The 21,284-nt window shown below is 39.2% G+C and overlaps 1 protein-coding gene across 1 annotated transcript; it reads right to left on the bottom strand.

The window, feature by feature from the left end:
* Positions 1-3,968: 3,968 nt before the first annotated feature.
* On the bottom strand, positions 3,969-21,034 carry FAM214A (family with sequence similarity 214 member A). Its single transcript, XM_031055864.1, has 11 exons — positions 20,819-21,034; positions 19,789-19,991; positions 19,228-19,353; positions 17,108-18,956; positions 16,331-16,447; positions 15,293-15,366; positions 14,362-14,470; positions 13,502-13,660; positions 11,626-11,694; positions 10,588-10,787; positions 3,969-5,211 (listed from the first exon to the last, which is right to left on the bottom strand). Exons 1-11 carry the CDS (start codon positions 21,008-21,010, stop codon positions 5,058-5,060), a joined length of 3,252 nt encoding a protein of 1,083 aa, XP_030911724.1. The 5' UTR covers positions 21,011-21,034; the 3' UTR covers positions 3,969-5,057.
* Between the last annotated feature and the right edge of the window lie 250 nt (positions 21,035-21,284).

Raw genomic sequence — 21,284 nt, forward strand, 5'->3', positions numbered from 1 at the left:
GGGGCGGGATCTGCCTGCGCCCCGCGCGTCACGTCCGGGGCCGCGGGTTCGAGGCCCGGGCCGGGGGGCGGCTCTCGGAGCTTTTACGGGCTCGGTGGCCCTCCCGTTAGAACCACAGAATTACAGAAACATCGGGGCTGGAAGAGACGTTCAGTATGGTCCAGTCCACCCTCACAGGCGTCACTGTAACCACTAAAGCCTCACTCGGCGCCAGGGCCATACGTCTCTTCAACACCTCCAGGGATGGTGACTCCATCGCCTCCCTGAGCGCCTGACCAGCCCAACAGTGAAATTCTTCCAATATCTCATGTGAATCGTCCGTGTCAGCTCAAGACCATTTCCTCTGGTCCCCTCAGTGGCCCCCAGCTCACCTCACCTCCCCTCACCACAGCCCCCTCACCCTGGCTCATCCAGCCTGCACGGCCTGCCCTGCTCGGCATCAGCCTAAAGGGAAAAAGCCTTTACTGCTTGCCTAAAGTCAGTTCTTTTGGACACTTTTAGTGATCTAAATACAAGGAGCTGAGTCCTCAGCAGCATTACTCGAGGATCTCACAAATCCCAGACAGCAGCTGACAGGATAGGAAGGCTCAGTCCATTGGAACTCTTAACAGCGCAGTGTCAAGTAATACTGAGTATTTTATTCCCTCCCCATCTACTTTTCACTGTCTGGTTCTTGGCTGAAAAATAACCTTCTGTGGGCTCTCTTCAAGAGCATAAAGGAAGAGTTTAAATAGCCCACCATTAATAAATCTTTAGGGGTCCCTAAATAAATGGATTATGTGAACAGCAAGGTGTGGATTAGCACTCAGGAGGGACTGGCCAGGACAGGCTTTGTGTGATTATGTTTGGGAAGAACATAAGAGGCAGGTCAGGAAGGTCTGTGAAAGCCGAAGCTGTCAATGATTTTGTCACAGCTGAATTGTACTAAGTACCCCACAAGACAGTATGTGGAAGAGGTGTTTTTTTATGTACCTGAGAGATCCATCCAGAGATCAGGATCACGAAGCTGTGGGGAACCCAAGGAATGTGCATATCCCTTGTTCAGAAAGGGATACAGCCAGGCAGATTGCACAGAAAAATAATCATAGAATGCAGTGGGTTTTTTTCCTAATGATGAAAAAAGCCATGATAGTGGTGGGTGTGCCACATTTGCTTCTAGCAAAATTAGGGAGAAATGGTCTGAAAGTGTGAAAAACAGAGCAACATAGAAAAATTATAATAAAAAAGATGAAGTTCAGTGGTGACAGCAGACACGAATGCAAACTCCAGGAATTTCTTTCAAATCTCTTAGGAAATTAATGTGAGGGAAAACAGTTTCAAGAATTCAGCAGTTCATTAATGCAGTTATTTCTTTAAGGGAACATACTGCAGAGCAAAGATGGGAAATAAATTCAGAACCTCAGGAAAAGGCCATGTTCTTCAATGGCCTCAAATACAAGAAAGCAGCCTACAGAAACTAGCTCAGTTTTTAAGGATGTGTACCTAAAGCAGATCATGAAGACAAGGGGGTACTGAAATATTACTGAACAAAACTTTTAAAGACTAAAACATTTAATGTTTCTTTTTGTTCAGTCTGACATGATCAAGGTAAATAGTGTAACAAAGTATAGCCTCCAGCTGGAATAAGGAAAGACTGGTTTGCAAGTTACTTTAATTAATTTTGGTAAATATTTTCAACTTGGATGAAAAAAATATCCTTAAGAGATTAGAAAATGACAGAAGCAATCTCTAGTTAATTACTGGTGATTCATATAGGAACCTGTTAAAAAATGAATGGGTTTCCAGGAGTCACTTTTCCTGAATTTGAATTAGAGTATGGGGAGGACAGAAAACAAGCTATATAATTTGGCTGTCAATAATTACTTGAGAATCATCTAAAATAAGCACTCAAAAGAAACTGAGTAGCTAGGCAGGAATTCACAGTTAAGAACAAGGGTTTCACACAATCATCTTTCCTTTAAGAAGAAGGAAATAAACCATGTGGAGAAGTGGGTGAAGGTGGCTGAAGTTCCAGATGCCTTCTGGCGTTAATGAGGCTTCTGACACTTTCCCATGCAAATTAGGGAAACTTAATTAGATGAAACTTTAATGTGGTGGATGCAAGTTTGTTGGACACAGCTATCAATTCTTCAAACAGCAATGCTGTGTTCAGCATGTAAAATCTTGGGTAGTGAGAGAATAAAGTTCAATAAGGAGAGCTACTATTTTGGGAACAAGCAGGTAGGATGTCTCTTATGCTGGGTTACAAGATGAATGCAAGTTGACATCTGATACTGAAAACCAGTGTATTCCAACAGGATGCATGAAGAGGACTTTAATCCATATGATTTATCAAACAATTCTTCCAGACTGACTGGCACAGAGAGGCCCTGACTGGGATGCTGTGTCCAACCTCACACACTTCAAGACTGATTCAGTCCAAAAGAAGAAAGCAAAGAGCCAGAATGACAAGAGGTGCAAAAAATAAAGACTGACTAAACAGTCTGGGGTTGTCTTAGTTATCAAAAAAAAAAAAAGACTGAGGAGGGACATACAAGAACTAAACTGTTTGCTTACAGTGAAAAGGCCAAGTAGTATTTAACTCAACTTCAGCAACATTTAGTTGGATGCTATAAATCCTTATATAACTATAACTAAATGTATATAGTATAACTAAATGTTATACTTTGTCAAGATAAGTATAATTTATCAATGGAAGAGATTAGTTGTAGCAGCCATCACTGCAGGCCCTTATAAACCACTCAAACATTTATTAAAAATAATTGTATATGGTTGAGCCTATTGAGGAATAAAGATAAGAAACCAATGATCTCTCAAAAATTAGTCTAGTCTTACCCTAAGCTTAGAAGGTCATGTGGAATTTAGTTCACAGTTTATGAGCATCCAGCATTTTTCCAGGTGTGTCCCTAATGGAAAGTGTTTACTCAGATCAAGCTGTAAATGGAGAATGACTCAGTAAAATCAAAGTTGTGCACAGATAATCCAAGGTCACTTTCATTCCAAATCCACATAGGGACTAAGTGTAGTTTGACTATTAAAGTGAATACAAATTTATTTCCTAGACATGACTTATAGTAACCACATATTCAAAATCCACACTTTTTTGCTATTCAAAGCAAATTAAGGAAAGGAGATGACTTGAAGAAGTCTATTTAAATAAAGTTATCAAGATACAGACATTGCATAATGTCAGTGCAAAATAAAAGGTTAATCTACTACTAATGGTAACTTTTCATTAAAAATGTGTCCTTTTCTCATGTTGTTTTTTCATTCAGCATGCAAGCAAGCTGTGCACCATGACACAAATAAGTAGTTTGAGGATACATGCTGTTTGCTTATGACTCAATAGCAGCTACCCAGAAACTAGGACGCCCTCTTGATATCCCAGTCCAGACCTCAGTTCTGTACACAGCACAGCTGCAGTTGTGTTTGACTCTGCTGCTACCAAAAGAAACCTTTTCTCAGTTTTAAAGGGCACACAATGACTAGAAACTGCAAACAATCTCTTCCTGTACAGATTTCCCCGATTCTCTCTAAAATGAATGCTTGGTAAACCTTTGAAAACCTGGTGCAGCAGAGTGGAAAACACTGCTGACGTGGGGAGAGGACTCAGCAATATCTGAGCTTTGCCCTTCTGGAGCAGTAGTCATTTGCATGTACAAGATCGTTGATGAGTATCATCTGGAAAGTCCAGTCTCCCTTACGTTCCCTGGCAGCCTTCCTGGAGATTTCATGATACACTGACTTCTCTCATCTAGGGGCACTGCTGAATATACAGGATGCACATTCATCCTTTCTCCAGTCTTCATCAGATAAGCATGGTAAAGGGCACCTTGCATATTACTGACACTCTAAAAACCTACAGCAAAGTAAAGAAAAACACAAATCAAGGTAAGACAGTTGAGAAACTCAGATCTTCATCAAATGTCATAAAGCTTCATTTCCATTATTAAATATATAGCTCAAAGATAATCAAATGCGTCTAACTTTATTTCTCTCAGTTACACAGTTGAACACTTAGCATAAACTGTTCATCTGACTGTTTTGTGGTAGGAATACACACACGTATTGGAAAATAGTCATATGCCCAGTGTAGCATTGCTAGTAAAACTTCCTATGGCCACCTAGTGGCCTACATGGAATTGACCTATGAAAAATATTTAGGATTACATGAAGATCCTCTCATCTAAAAATAAAACAAAAAGTACAAGTTTCATAGCTTTTGCATATATTTGAGATATAAATACTAATTTGTTTGCACAGTACATCCTTTAACACAATTTGAGAAATAAAATGGGGGAGGGCGCAAACTTTATGTGAGGAAAATTAATAACAGAAAGCAAAATTAAAATGGCCCTTAAGGAAAGAAATAAAATCAAGGGAGCAAAATGTGAATTGAATTAATAATCTGAATGAATGAATAAGTACATAAACAATCTGCAGTGTGGTTGCAAGTGTTATTAAATCTGGATGCGAGAAAAAATGGAAAATGGTACCATTAAAGAGAAGAATCAGCTAAATGTTTGCATAGTATGAAATGTTATGGAAATTCACCTGTTGTCCCCATTTTCAATAACTTAAATGAATATCACTTAAAACAGCACACAGATTAAAGACATCTGTATATATTTCAGATTTCAATATTAATGCCAAAAATACATAGTATGATTTTACATAGGATTTATGCTACATTAAAACACTAAAGACAAACATCACTTGAGTATTAAATGAAACATTAAATATTAAATAACTGAAAAATAAAATAAAAAGTGTAAACACTAAACTAACTTGGGAATTTGCTATTGCAACACATCCAATGAAGTGGTTTTAAACAGTACAAAAAGATTAGATTTAAGTATGTTTCCAGTCTACTTGGAATACACAAAGCTCATTCCAGAAACCTTTTAGAAACTGGTCCAGGATCACACAGAACCTTCTTTCTCTTGAGCGCTATTTTCATTCCTTTACAGACTTAACTTTATACTGTTGTCTCTACCAATCTTTGCTTGCAAGGAGTACTCAACAGTAAAATGAATACTTGAGTTTGCCATTGTTTGCTAGCATCTTGGTGAAAACTGAGGATTTGTTGGAGATTCAGTGTAAGATTTGAGTTCGTATGCAGCGCCGCTATCAACTTCCATGGATTTCCGAGAGAATAGGAGCCTTACATCTCTGTGGAGGTAGATCTTTCCAGATTTGGAACTCTGGAACCTGAAAAGATACAAATAGCTGTATTACCTAAACCAAAAGAATAATCTTGAAAAATTATTAAATAAAATGCACTCTTTAAAACATTTAAGGCCAAAACACATTTGAACAAACAAAATTAGTCAGTTAAAAGGAAGGGAGAAAGAATATCCTAACACTTTCATTCTGCTTTGTTTCTCTTGACATTAAAGGTTCTGTTCCTAATCACCAATGCAATGCACAGCTTTTAAAGTGGCATGGAATATTTGAGTTCACAGTGCCATTATGTACATTGAAGAATAAAGTCCTCAGAAATCAGGAATGGCAAAAAATTCTCTTCAGTGAGCGCTCCTAAAAATGTCCAAAGGGTGGCCTAAGCACACACAAAAAAGAATTTTCAACTATATACAAACTGAATATGCATTTCAGTTCCAGCAATCATATAGACAGATCTCATTGCTCTCTTTATGAATGTAACACCAGAAGTTTACTACTGCTTTATACCACACTCCAAATGTAAGAACTTGTCCTGAGAAGCAGTAGGTACTGGGATCTCTGCCGGCAGACAAAAAGAAATTTTTTCACAGACTAGAAACATTTCTAAGAGACTGCAGTTCACTGGCCCAATCACCAAGCAAACAGTGGTCAATTCCTTGGCCCATTCATCTTTTGTGCTGCAGCTAAACAGCCTAATTCAGGTCCTCCAAACCTGCAGGAATGCGCCAGTTCCACTTCCCCTGGGTATTAACAACTGTATATAGGGAGACAAGATCTGCATTTCAGAGAACTGTATTCTATAGTTTTTCATGTGGCAGAACTCTGATTTCCTTCTCTCCACCAGGAAAGGCAGAAGAGCCTAAGGAGCATTTCTTACAGCAATTGAATTAATGTCAGAACCACTATGCCACAGAGACAGAGAAATGCTATTGCTGCTGCAACAGAAACAGAAAAGGCATTGCTGTGGTCACAACCAGATGATACCACGGCAAATGCTGAGAGAGCAGTGCATGCTGTGTTATCATGTATTACAATTTGCACAGATTTTTAATAGGCTTTTATGTATTGAGCCCGTTGAAGCAAAAGCAGTATCTCTAGAATAAACCTATTCATAATTGGACTTAAATTCTGGGCAGTAGAAGAAAGACAAGTACAGAAGATCCACCAAGGCTTCATGGTCTGAGGAAGGCAGGTTGCAGAAATGGATTCTGTGGCACTGTTCTGTTCAGAGGAGTGGTTCAGAATAGCCTGTAGTCATCCCCACAGCCAGACAAAGGCAAACTCTGTTCTCCTAGATACAGCTGTCAAGGACATTAAATGCAGCAGGGTCCAGCAGAATGCTCCTACTGGCTCCCACAGAGATCTCATCCATCACTATTTATTTGCTCGGTGCTGTCAGTGTGAACACCCTTTACCTGATAGGCAAAAGGGAGAAGACACTACCTTAAGAGAAGACTGTGGAGGAGAGCACAAGGAAGAGTGAAAGAGTTAAGGGACAAAGCAAACACCACAAACATTTAACTCAGAATCTAGCTCATAACACATTTTAAAAGGAAAAAAATTAGTGAAAGGTCTATTGCAGCAAAAGTATGATTGAAATTAATTCCTATAGATCTAGTTATCAAAGCACCATCATAAAACAGATGTCAACTCCCATTTCACACATAGATCTTTCAAAAGAATTATTAGCATGGTCTATTTTTAAACTTCTCAAGCTTGCTCTTTTCTATGAGTGATAATCCTGCAAGACTCCCTTTGCTCAGTAAATAGTGGTTCCCTGCAACATGACTTTTCTGAGCATGACATTTCAGAAAGATTGAAGGATGAGACAGTAGCAAAGTTCAAGGGATTCTTCTCATCTCTGCATCCCTTATCTATGTATTTTTTTTTCTTTTAGACAGGTCTACCCTAGTAATTGGGATTTAGAAATGTTGCTTTTTATACATGCAAATACATTCGAATAATCAAGACAAGCATTCCCTACATCCTTGCAGGGTGGTGATGGAGTGGCCAGCATGAGACTGACTCTGGAGCTGTGGCAGCTCCAGTAGTTTTGTGTAAAGAAATTTTAAAATCCCAACACAACCAAGGTCTCTGACAGATGGCGTCTTAGGAACAGTAACAACAGACAAATACAGGAATAATTAAACACACAAATATCAGATGCTAGAAAGTCTGGCAGAGGAACTTTACTGAAGAAATGACAAATACGAGCACAAACTCCCTATATGTATTTTATAGGCCATCACAATTCACAAAGAACAGAGTAATTCATGGAAACAGAATAATCCTGAAAAGCAGGATAATTATGAAAACATATGTAGCAAGATGTGTTTTGTAAGTGAAAAAGACTACACAACACAACCTATAAAATCTGTAAGTAAAAGCATTAGGACAAGGATAACAATTTCCAGATAAGAAAGAATGCTGAGAGACCAGAAAGATCAAAAGCAGTTAGTAAATCAGTAATAGCAGGTATCTTCAGCTTCCACCAATGAAGATGTATGTCACATTAGGACAGTATTTTAAAAAAGTTTCTCAACACCTTGAGGAATCACTACTTTTAACAACCAGTTTCAGGTTTACCCTCCACTGAGCCCTCAGTAACAACCCCTGTTTAGCTGTTAGGCAACAGCAACTATGCTCCATGCAATTCCTGGCATTGTGTCAGTAACTAAGGCTGTTGACCAAGCTTTAAAATCTTGAAAAATGCTGAGCTGTGGGCAGGTTAGCTGTTTAATTACTTTTTACAAGGGTGCCAGAACGTGACCTAGAAACCCACAGATGGTCATCATCCCCACAACGCCAGGCAGAAACGAGGCACAAGCAGAGCTGAGCTCACAGCTCATATGCTCAAGTACATTTAATTACAAGACAAAAAGTCATTGCTTCACATGCAACAAAAAATTTATCCCTAAAGCATCTTCAAAAACCAACTTAAACTGCAGGTGCAACTCTTGGGGGGTTTTTAATAACGAATAAAGCTCTGCTGTGTGTGCAAGCTACATTTGGTGTCTCAATCCTGTAGCTGTGGGTACAAGTACAGTCTGATGGCATATTGAACAGAGCCTCAGCCATACAGAACTGCATGCAGAAGCTGCTCACACAATAAATCTGACACTTTAAAGACTGTTGTAGAAAATCTGGCCGCCAATGTTAAGCTCCAGACCTATGCAAGCGTTTTTGCTGAATTACCACTTGAAAAGGAGCTTTCATAATGTGAGTGCTGACAACTGTGATTAAGGCCTGCAAGCAGATGTGACCACAATGCAGCTCACTGGTGGTGACTTCATTTGTTTTTTTAAACAAAATTTCAATACGTAAGCCTAAGATGCTTGTGCTCAATGACTACTGCAACTAGAACTGAAAGGCTGTTCTAAGTCAACTTGAGCTACAAACAAAAAGAAATCTGAATAGTTAAAACTTTTTAGGTTTGCATAACTTTTCAGTAAAGCAGGCTTGAGGAAACTTTGCTGCTTTTAAAAATAAAGCTTTAAAACCAACTTACACAAACTAATATACTACTAAGATTTTTTAAGCCCTCCTAATTAAAATCCATATTTAGTAAAGAAGGTTACTAAATGGACAACTGAGTCTTTTGTAAGACCCTAAGTGCTCAGTATAATAAAACACAAGACAGATCAACATAAGCTACTTTACTATTTGAAGGAGTTCTGCCATTCTTACATTATGAGAAAGGACCCAAAGCTTGGGCTTATCACTGAAGAAAAAACTTGTGGCATACTCTGTATTTTTTCACTTTCCAAAGTAAGCAGTTGAGCATCATAATTATGATTTTGGTTTTCCCATCAGAAATGGATGCATTTCCAATTACACATCATAAACCCACAAACTGCTCCCTACCAGAGGTCTGAAAGCTGAGCTGAATTGTACAGATATTTCAAATCAGAACTGCAACATTTCTGTCTCTCAGCAGGTATCAAATATAGGAAACTCTTAAAAAATACTTCCAGCTGTAACAGATGAGAGAACAGAAAGCAGGTTTGCCTTCAAATAAAAGTAATTCTTGATTATGTCAGTATTAAATTTACAAATAACATTAAAGTAGAAACTGAAAGGGGACACAAGACCACTACTCTTCATGCAGGCATGCCAGACCCAGCTGGCCACAGATTTTACCCACCCTGCAGCCAAGGCCTGTCCCCAGTTCCTCTGCATAGGCAGACCAATATTACACCTGAACAGAGCCTTCCATTGGGGCTACACACTTTTTCAGAATTTGCCCCAAAAGAAAAATTTTAGAAGGTGGTTAGGTTAGACCTTGCAAGTCAGTGTGGCCTGAAAGGCTGATCCAGGCTGAACTTCAGAATGGAAACACAGTTCAACAGCCTTCTCATGACTCTATTTTCACACTCCAGTAAACCAACACACTTTTTATGACTGTCAACTTCCATTTAATGGGAGAGTCTGGCTTAGAGTCACTGTTCTAGACAAGGTTGTGTTTGAAACGTCTGTGGGATAGAAATCAATGCCACTAAATAGGAAAAATAATATCCACCAGAAATAATTGTAAAACAACAGAGAAGTGTAAGATATTTGATTTTGTTGTGCTTGCTCACTTCAGAATGTCAGCTGCTGGTGGGTTTCCAAGTGCTGCAGTGAAAGCACTGGGTCTGTGTGTACAGACATTTCTTACTAAAAAAGCACACACAAAAAGTCTGCAAACTGCAGGAGGACAGAGTATATCTATCATTCCCCTTTGTTTCCAACTGCAGTTTCCAGAACACCCCAAGAGCAGCAGCACAGTGTCTACTTCCAGGCAGCGCTTTGTAAATCATTTAAGGAAGATTGAGTGAATATTTTATAAAGTGAAAGGTATCATCACCAGTATTGCATCATGAAACAGGCATTTACATTTTTGCCACTAAACACTGTATTTTTAGGAGTAGCTCAGACCATTTTTCATGTTACAAGCTATTCTGGTGAAGAGGCACATGTGAAGCACACCTTCCTTTCAGTGATCCTTAGTTTTGGCTTTTGCCCATGTAACACCCACTTTCCCTATTTCCCGTAACCTCAAAAAAAGTGCATTGATTCAGCCAGAACAACTTCTCTCTCGCTAAGAAAAGGTTTAAGCTTTTTAATGCTCTACAAAATACTTTAATGCCAAGAGAGAGGTTTGTGTTATATTTCAACTTTGTTTCTCCCAAGACAACCCAAATTATTTATTGCCACTTCTTCCTCTACTGTCTAGCTTAAAGACAAAGTTAGCATTCTTTTTTTTATTTTTTTCTTTTCATTCTTTCTTATTTCTGTATACAGAAAGGCTGGCTGGGAAAGAAATTACGACTTAAATTTTGGAAGATATTTTTTTGTGGTTTTGGCTTGGGTTTGATGGGGGTTTTTTGTTTTATTTTGGTGGTTTAACTTCAAGGAGCTTACCTCAGATGTATGAGGTAGCGTAGTAGCCTTTCTTCAGTCTGGTGACTGTTTTCTTTATTGACAGTTCTCTTGATTTCTCGTCTCACAGGAACAGAAAAAGTTCTTTGCCGTAGGAATGTTTGATGATTAGCTGGCATTTCTCTCAAGTCATAGATCACCACAAACATCTTCACCACAGTTTTGTTAGGGTTAAATAAGGTCTGAAAAGACAAACAGTTCAATACAATACTCTTTAGAGATGACAAATTTAAAAAAAACCAAAAACAAATCTAACCCAAACTTATCTGTCAAAATAGTTATCTATGCACTTTGTTTCTGTGCCATACAGAAACGTTTATGTAGAGACATTGTGAAGCCTTTCTGGTTTTCAACACTTCAGCTACCAGCAATTCCCATTTGAATTATATTATAATTATAATGCTAAACACAATCTAATCTGAATGAAACACTAGTATATGACTACTCTTACTTTGCTAATCAGCATTCCCGTTTTTGTTTATTTTTCCAGTCAGCTTTTTGTCTACACTGTTTTCCAGACACAATACACTCGCAGGAAGCACAGTGGTGGGCTCCGCTTTTAAACCTGAAATTATGAATGTGTTATCTTGGACTGGGTTCTTAAAAGAAAGAGTCAGTTCACTGGTTCTAAGCAATGACTGTGATTTACTTTTTATTACAAAAGTAAAGGTGGTGTTAAAATATTACAAAAAGTAGATACAATTATTCAATCTTAATTGCTTTAGAAGAATTTCAGGATTTGGACTGTGGCCTAATTACTTCCCCCTCACTTTTTCAAAGCCACAGTGTCCCCAGGTATTCCAAATCTCCTGGAACTGATTGTAAGACTCCTCAGAGCACAGAAGTGTTCAAAGATTGGGAATCTTTTTTGCCCCACACAGATTTCTACTTTGAATTACTACAGTACCTACTGAGATGCATATTTCCACTGCTAGCTTCATGCTCATCTCCAATAAACTCATCTGTGCATGACTTTCTGGATATTAGTGGTTTCAAGACACTTATCTGCTGAGTACGTACCACTTGTATTGTTCCTGAAGGCGGTACCCGATAACCCCTTTTACCAAGGGACTCTAAAGTAATTACACCCTACAAAAACAAAACCCATATTTAGGTCACAGAGATAAACAAATCAAAATGTTCTAGTCATGTAATTGCATTAATTTGAAACATAATCAGTAATTTATAAAAACTAAAAATAGAGAAGGCAATACATTTAAACTATGCAGTTAAAAAATCAACAGTAGGGCATTAAAGATACTTTGGCAGACCATTAAAAGCTGTGCAATAAGAGGTACATTCTCCTCTTGAAACAAGATTCAAGTTTCCACATCTTCTCCACATCAGGGAGCTAGGACAAAACAGAGCTTTCTTTTCAAAGCAGCTGGGAGGTTAAACCGAAACATTTGTCCCCTCCTTTCCATTTCTATATCACCTACAATTGCACCGATAATACTCCAAATCTCACAGAACTCATTTTTGCTTTTCAAAGGCAGCAGATGCACTTAATCTTCCATTCTAATCCAAACCTTAGGAAGGATGACATCTGCTTTTGTACCAGCTGTGATGCACAGAGCAGCCCCGCAGGCGCTGTGACTGCCAAGGCCGCGCTGGGGGCACTGCCACACGTCTGGGCACCCTGCAGGGCACCAGGGCTGCACAGGGCTCCACAAACCCAAACCAAACAACAACCAGAAACGGACCCCACAGCAGAGAAACTAGCTGTACAAACAGAAACAATGTTTCTGATGATGGAGGCACTACACAAATGCTGCATTAATCCTGCGAGACTCAGCCATAATAGCATATTTGGAAATAGCATGTGGAAAAGCCTGAAACAATGAAACCCAGCTAGGAAAATAAGCAATGCTACTTTTAACCATTTAAGGAGCCTGAGAATCCCTTCACCTCCTAGAAAATCACATGAAATAATCTAGAAAGATGAAAGCAAAAGAATGGATACTTTTTGCAGTGGTTAAAACATATACAAGTTTAAACTCAAAGCCATTACTTAAACTCTAAGCAATTTTATTTTCTAAATACTTTCCAAAACAGAAGGTCAGAAATGGTAACTGCTATGAATTTAAAATTTAAATCTAAATAATGGAATACTCAGATGTTCATTGCTTGACTTCCACGTTTAAACAAACCCTTTACTGTATATTAGATAGACGTACACATACAAAAATCTCTAAAAATTGGACCTGTTACCTACGTAAAATTAAGGTTCCTTAACAGGCATTCAGAACAAATCCAGCCTCTGATTCAATGCCAGCATACAAGACACAATTTTCTTTTTACAGAGGAGCACTTTGAGACATGCAAATCCCATGTGGAACAGAATTAGCACCCAGAGACTGAGAACACAAACACTGCATGGCTGCAAACATCAGCAAACCATGCACCTGTGAGGGTGCTGAGTGTCACCACAGCCCAGGCAGTATCTGCTTTAAAAGGAAGGGCTGAGTAACTTCCAAGGCTAAGGTCTCCATCAGCCCCCTGGCCTGCACCTAAGCCACTCTGCAGAGTGGTTAGTTGCCCAGAGCAGCTGCTTGTTGGGACAACAAAATGTATCCTGTTAAGTCCAGCTATTGCCTCACTGCTATTTTAAGTTAGATGGATAAAAAGAGATGTTGAGGGTTGATCACTGCAGTGTGAGGGGAGATAAATCCATTCAATATCCCAAGATGAGAACAGCTGAATGGTGGGGCAGAGAAGTAGAAGGAAAAGCACTAGTTAGGGAAAGGAAGGAGGACAGGAGAACTCTGTCACAGGCAGTTGAAAACAAGCCAGATCCCTGCAAATCTTTACTTTCTGAACCCTCTACTCACCAAGCTCTTGCTCTTCACCTCCACATATCAGAATTTATTTAAAATAAATCCAACCACACATTTACCATGTAAGGAGAGGGAGCATTGTCATCTGAAACGCTGTAGAATGACACCTCAACTGGCAGAGTCATGTGCGTGGGACAAAAGACTCCACTTGCTCCCACCTCTGCTGTGAAACCCTCCACAACACCCAGCGGGTCCAGGCGGAAATTCAGGACAGATTCCTGAAAAACAAAGCACACACAGCTTAGCTTGGGATCACCTCAAGTAAAACAGAGTATAATTTCTGTCATAAATTCTGTAACCAGGAAATAAGTGCAAAAGCTCAAAGAGAACTTGATTGCAGCAGGATCTATGCTTGATTTTCAACATATACTATCTGAAAAAAATTAATTAACCTAGATTATGTAACCTTCCCTAACAAATTCAACTCTGTACTTCACAAGACAGTACAGTATAACCCTTTAATGCACTGGCTAATGCTTGCTGTTATTGCTATATGAAGTGAAGAGCTGGAGCCTACACTTCAAACACATTCTGTTTAACACACTGATTTAATCCAGTTTTTGTGACATACTAAGTAGACTTTAGGAGTGAAAATGTAAATCCTTTTTTCTAGGTAAGTACATTATAAACCTGAACAATTACAGGTTATTAAATCTCATTTATGGCAACAGAACATCTTCTAACTTGACCGTAGTGGGAAACAAAAGCTTAAGCAACTCATTGTATTTGATTCTCTGAGACCGAAAATGTCTGGGGCATGAAATAAGTGCCTTTACAGCTGGAAATGAAAACAAATTTTATTCAATTCAGTCAGGAACTTTTACATTCTAATAGTGCTGGAATTGTTCACAGTAATATACTTTTAAAAGCAGTACAGAAGAGTAAAAATACCACAAGAATTCTAGAGAATAGGCAATACCTCAAAGTTTCCCAGAAGGCTCAGACTTGTTACTGGGGGAGCACTAGAACTTAGAAATGGTTTCCCATGGCTGTCTGGATCACTGTCTTTGTTTATACATTGTTGTGGGCTATTAAAAAAAGACAGAATAAATATAAAGGATAAACACGTTTGCTTTTGTCTTCTGGGTATAAACAGCTCTAGAAAGAATAATTTACTTACTGTACTACAAAATGTTGTTCTAAAGAAGTAACAGTTGAACATTGCTTATTAATACTTTAGCAGAACATTTTCTAGTTGACTGAAAAAATATTTTTACCAGCTTTACATTACAAGGGATAAAGACAATAAAAAATTGTTCTTTAGCTCCATTTGCAGGAATCAAAATATCATATTTTCTCTTGTATGTGGGTACTTTTTTCTCATATTCTCATATGAGATATGAGATATATCTCATATTTCCAACACCAAACTACCATATCAAAAGCTGTTTATGTTAGATGTATTAGTGTATGAAAGGTTATGATTGGCCCTTTTTAAAAGTCTGGTTCTCTGAACAAGTGAAGACAAAATGCTTAACATGTTCAACACTAAGAACAAAATACAACACAAAAATAACATTGGTTTGAAGGAGAATCAACAATTACTAGCTTATGAAAACTCAAGTGTATCTCTGAAAACTCTGAAAACTCAAGTGTATCTGACAGCATATCTACCCCTGCATGGGACAGAATTCATTCTGCCAGCAGTTTTCATTTCATGGCTATGTCCCAGAACTGTGCTAACCTGGAAACTCCCAGGGCAACTCAGCTGCTGAGCCTTGTATCAAAATAAGGATTCTTTTGAAAGCATTTTTTGTCTTTGCTAACATGCTTTGATTTTGCATATAAATATATATATACACATTAAGCCTCCCTCAAAAATCTCAATGTTTCTGGTAAATAAAACATACCTTCTTGCAGACAGACATTTCAACAATGATGAATCCAGATCAAAGCACCCAGACTGTGTTTTCCTTTGAGGAACCTCAACAAGGAAAGAAGATGGTAATTTGAAAACTGAACTGCTACCACAGACAATTTTGCCAAGTAAGCACATTTTGCCAAGAATTTTCATTACATTATAAAACTACAAAAACAGAGCAGAGAATGTAATTCCTATACATTTTAAACTTAGTGAAGAAAGTTGTAGGATTATTAATGATGAGACTGTAAATTCTGATTAACAGGAAGTGTTTCAATAAAGACATTCAGGAAGCTGATGTCTCTTTGGAACAGGACAGAACATTACTAATAAACAGGCTGTAACAATTTCCATCCAATTTCCCTGAAAATATGACAGCCTTTACAGGCAAGGAAGAATAAAGCATCCCGTGTGTTGATTACAGGACATTGCTACTTCAGTAGCTTTAATAGGAACTGCCTGGTTTTTTAAAACTCCAGACAACCTACCAAGAACTGCAACACTTCCCCAGTGTCTGCCTTATCACAGCAGCTTTGTTCACTAAGTCATTCCATGACACCTCTGGTTACTGAAGAATATACAGTACAAACTGTTCACAGAAACAAAGGCTTTGGAATAATGGGCAATCAGGTGTTAAAAAGGAACACAAAATTCCCTACAAGACAAAATGTTAAGTTACACTTAAAACACTGATCTTCAAAATGCTTTCTTTTGTGCTCTAAAATAGCACCAAAGAAAGCATTGTTTCCATCCATTTTTCAATTCAATGCCACCTTTTGTTAATCTTGATATGATCAAGATTGAACTACTATGCCTTTAATATTTTCTTTTCCAAAATTATCAGTCAGCCTAATTTACATGTTAATTCTCATTTAAGCATTAATTTCCACTCAAAAGAGTATTCACTGTGACACAAAGTAAATACACACCCTTCACCTAGGTATTTTGTCAAATTTTGTGCCATGCACAGACATTAGAAGAACAAACAGTCCCTTTCTCAGCTAAAAGAATTTCAAGAATAACTTACAGGACTCGAAAGCAGAGGCAGTCCAGTTCTGGGATGAAAAGCCTTGGTTGAAGTTCCATCCAGGGATCGAAAATTGTGTTTCTTCCATGCATTTGTGTGTTTTAGAGGTGGTGCTTTCTGCCAGCAAAACAAATTTACTGAGCTTATCAGTGGGATATTTCAGTGACCTGTCATGGTAACACTCACTTGCTGTAAGGGAGAAGACTCCTGACAGGTGGATCTACATCACACTAGCATGGGATGAAACATTCAGCAGAAATTCCCCTTGACTCAATCTACAGCTACACAGACTGCCCCTAACAGATGACATTCCATACTCAGATGGGTGCATTTCTACAAACCAGGGTGCCTCCCTGCCCATGGAAACAGTCATTCACAACTCTGTCACCATGAGGGGAAGAGGACAGTTAGTCCTTCTCCATGTTAAACTGATCAAGTTTAGGGGAGGCACCACCGGCCAAGTTACCCCATCGCACAGAATCATTTGATAGGTCACCTTTGTCAGCTAGGCCATGGCACTAAATTGTTTCTTGAACACCTCCAGGGATGGTTCAATTGTTTCTTGAACACCACCTGGGCAGTCCATTCTCATGCTTAACCCTTTCCATGAAGAAATTTTTCCTGAGTTACTTCAGGCCAAGACTGCAATGGTAATACACTGCTACCTGCAAGTCAGGCTGAAATTCCTCTTCATGCTGGCCCCCAGCAGATAGAGGGTACAAGCTATGTAGCAAAGGGCAGCTAGAGGAATTATTGCCTGTTCCCAAATGTACTTACCTGTACATCTGGGTTCTTCTGCCGCTCACACTTAACCACATTGTCTTCTGCAGGTTTCTTCTGAGAAGTGCTTTGAAAATCAAGGCCTGTTGGGTCTTCATTCTCGTCATGTGCAGTTTTTGTTTTATCTTGTTTGGTTTTGGTTTTGAAACTGTCATGGTCTTTATTTAAATAATTTTCAATACTAACAAGTTGTGTATTTTGCTCATAAATAATTGGTATTCTGGAGTCTCTGTCTAAACACTTGAGCTCATTTTTGTGCAAAGAGTCAGACACCGGGATCACAGTTGCTTTTTTTGTACCTTCAAGTATTCTGCATTTTTCTATCTGTATATTATTACAACTGTCTGTGCCATTGTTCTCACTAACAGCTGTTCTTTCTTTAAGTTTATTTGTGCAAATCTGTTCATCAATGCTGCTGGGATTTGAACCCTGTTTAATTCTATTGGTTATCTGGTCTTTCTGTGTGTAACCAGAATGTATTTCCAATTTATCTGGAATTTCAGATTTGTTTTCTTTAATACATGATGATGATATGTGAATGCTACTAAATGCATGAGAAGTTTTATTTGAAGTCTGATGAAATGAATTTTGGACAGCTTCACTGGGTTTTGCTAAAACCAATTTTCTCCTTGCTTGGACTTTTAGAGAAGTCTTCGATTCTCCATCAAACCTAGAAGGACTGATAGGAGTATCAGGTGTCTTTGTCCCTGATTTACTGCTGTCTTCCAACAAAGAAAATTTTGATTTAGCAGAAGAAACAGGAGACGATTCCTTGCCTTTCTTCAGCAAATTTTCATCTTCGTACGTACTTCGGAAAATTTTTGACGTGACTGGACTAGCCTCATGCACTTTGAATGGACGTCCAGCAACATGGGAAGTGGCTGGATCACAATGGATCAAGTGCTGGGCAATCCTTGCTATCACCTCCTGGCGCTCCTGGAGCAGGGAATCAATCAGGGGGTTACCCTCCCCTGCTGACTGACGGCCACAGTGGCTCCCTGGAACACGGGCATCAAGCGGGGTGATCTCTGGCACTGCTCTACTTTTGCCTTCATCACCATCCTCCTGTATTGCATTGTCTAAGTTGACAGCAGGAACAGGGGAGTTTTCCTTGCTTTTCCTTGGCAAGTTTTCCTCTTCGAAAGTGCTCCGAAAAGCTTTTGGTGTAGCTGAGATGTTTTCATGTGTGGTGAAAGGACGCCCAGCAACAGCTGGTGAAGTAGCTGGATCACAGTGAATCAAGTGCTGAGCGATCCTTGCAATGACTTCTTGTCGCTCTTGAAGTAAAGAGCCTATCAAAGGATTGGTTTCTCCTGTGGGCTGATGAGAGCAATGACTGTTTGAAACACGGGAATCCACCAGAGAGTAGGATTTAAAAGTTCTGACTGGTGTTTCGTGAGCCTGTGTCTTATTGTCTGCTGTGGCATTATAGCACTGAACTTTGGACTGCGACGCCCCAAAGTCAGATCCCAGTCCGGTAGATGGATAAAGTTTTAAATTTCTAAAAGATGTGGTAAATTCAGGTATCTTTTTTCCATTAAGTAGGCCTTCAGGTGTCATTGTCCATGTCTGCTTCCCACGAAAACGTAGTGGACTGGAAGCGCTGCATTGCTGAGCAGCACTGGGATCGCTGCGCTGATGGAACTTTCGCTCTTGCATTTGCTTTTCGTAAAAGCTAAGGTTGGTGTGAATACTGCAGGTCAAAACTGGGTAGTTGGATTGCCTGGGCAGAGACTGGACGCTGACCCTCAAGGCCACATTGTGAGAAACATTAGGAACAGGAAAGACATGCTCAGTGGGTGTCTGGGAGAACGTCCATTGCAAGTCCACATCTGCAGCGCTCACCCTGAAACAATACCAAAGGGCATTTTACAAAAATAGCTAAATGAAAAGTTTTTAATTATCTACTTTGTAACAAATATCTAAGAAAAAGCACTAGAAACATCAGCAACTGCTGTACTTTGCACAGTACACAAATCCTATCGAACTGCCAAAGTACCAGGCCAACAATATGGCACCTTTTGAAAGCAAGCGGGAAACAGGAGAGAAGAATGACTTTAAGACCAGCTGCAGCAATCTGCAAACAGCAAACCAGTTTTTTTCCATTGCAGGTGTACCTGTACAGGATGTTTCGGGGAACAGCACCATGTGAAACACTGAGCCACGCACTCAGCTGAGAGAAGAAAACAAAGGAACGAACTGCCAGTAAAAGGGTCTTCTCTTCAATAAATCGATCGCCACTCCTAAGCATTTAAAGACAAAGACATGAGTGTTGGTAAGAGTATTCAGACACCTATTAGAACTAGAACATTGTCAGATCTTCAACCAGAAAATAAAATACAGCTTAATCAAGCAAAGCAAAAACTCCTCAAATGTTTTGAAGATTCCAGAGCCTGATTTGTTTTTATACACATGAAAAAAATTTGACATAGCAAATGTTACATATTGCCACTTGCAGCCAGGATCATTTCATACTCTGCACTGCACAATGTGCACTGCAGAAATTTTGAGTATAAGACGACTAAAATTGAAATGCTTCGATTTCACTAGCAAACAGTGGTTTTCTTAGATCAGTCCTCATGGCAAAGAGCCAGTTCAAAACCACTAACTGATTATTTTAAGGATTTTAATATGACAAGATTCTTGCAATTATCAACTAATCCTCATATCCAACTTACTGTCGAGGAACTGGCTCCAAAATCCACCTTTCTAACAGCAATGCATCTTGTTTGATTGCAGGATCATTTAAATCATTCCCCTCTGTGGTGGGCCCTTCATCACTATAGCAACAGTCTGGAAGTAGCATCACTTCTACCATGATTGGAATATTGTTCTTCCACAGAAGCATAACCTCAGATCTGGTTCGTCTGGCCTGACGACACTGAGGGAAAGCAAAATGTCAACATACATAAGCCATAAAAATACTAGCCAGATTTAAATGTGATTTAAAAGCACATTCTAATATGCTAAAGAAAGGTAAGGGTCAAATTCTGTTTGGTTTCACCAAATCAGAAATAAGATTCCAGAGTTATTAAATGAAAAAATAATTAACACCTCCTTTACAGTTGCCATTTGAGCAGCTTTCTTTAGGAAATTTAAAAAGCTCATAAAAATGCATTTCCCCAACCACTGCACTTTGCTACCTTGCAGTTATCTCTCACAAGGCACCCTCTTGGGTAGACAGACTCAAGCAGTATCTTTACAAATTCTGTGTCTTGGAGCAGGCTAACTTCTGCATGAATATAACTTAAATTCCCACAGTACTTAAGAACTTTTACTTGAGAAATTGAATGCTCCAACCTTACTCCCAAATAGCCAGGCTAGATTTGATGTGCTCGTGTTTTTTGGATCACTAACTTTTCCAGAACACCTGGAAAAGCAAAAAGTTAGGCAAGTCAGCCTACATTTTCTCAAAAGAAACCCCAGACCAAGAATACTAAGTATAGTGCTTGTCATTTGCATAATAAAGATTCAAGCAGGCACTGCATTCAGGTAGTCATGCAGAACTTCATGTTCAAGGATAAAAGGCTTAATGATCTCTCATTTTAAGGACAGATCTATTATTAGCAGGATACTGAATTACATACTCATTTAAATGAAGGACTGCCAGAAAGCCATTGTTACTCATGCTGAACTGTGAATCTGCTGTGGGGTTCTTTAACCACAGGAGCAAGGATTTGTGACATGAAATGGGTACCACCACCATACCTGAGCCAGTTTGTCGCTGCATTCATGCTTAGTCGTTGGTGGCTGACTCGACTGTGCTGGTGGGCAGTGAAAGCCCTCTGTCCTGCCCTTGATGGAGTACTCTGGTGTCCGGCCCTCCGTGATCAGCAGGGCCAGGGAGACCAGGAACTCCTCAGCTTCATACTCAAAGTATTCATCCAAAGTATCTGCCATTTCAAAAAGACAAAAATTAATGACATTTGCTAGATAACAACTGTTGGCAGACTCTGCAGTTTGTTTCAGTTACACTTGAAATGAGAGTGGGCTATGGGAAATGGATCTTTGTGTCAGACTGGCTGTACATCCCACAAAACCCCCCCCCCCCCCCCCCAACTCCAGCACCACAAAACAACTTTCCTCATCTCATAATGTTGTCACCATAAACAAAGAACTTTGTTTTTCTACAGCTTTTCTAGAAGACAAAAGGTTCCCTGGGCTCTTGTTGGAG

The sequence above is a fragment of the Geospiza fortis genome, unplaced genomic scaffold (assembly GCF_000277835.1).
Source record: "Geospiza fortis unplaced genomic scaffold, GeoFor_1.0 scaffold171, whole genome shotgun sequence".
NCBI classification, from domain to species: Eukaryota; Metazoa; Chordata; class Aves; order Passeriformes; family Thraupidae; genus Geospiza; species Geospiza fortis.

Coding starts and splice junctions, on each gene's coding strand:
- FAM214A (XM_031055864.1), bottom strand. CDS start 21,010: ATGGCAGATACTTTGGATGAATACTTTGAGTATGAAGCTGAGGAGTTC. Junction 14,471..15,292: donor AAATGTCTGTCTGCAAGAAG/GTATGTTTTATT, acceptor TTTTTTTAATAG/CCCACAACAATGTATAAACA. Junction 5,212..10,587: donor CGCTACCTCATACATCTGAG/GTAAGCTCCTTG, acceptor GTATCTTTTCAG/GTTCCAGAGTTCCAAATCTG.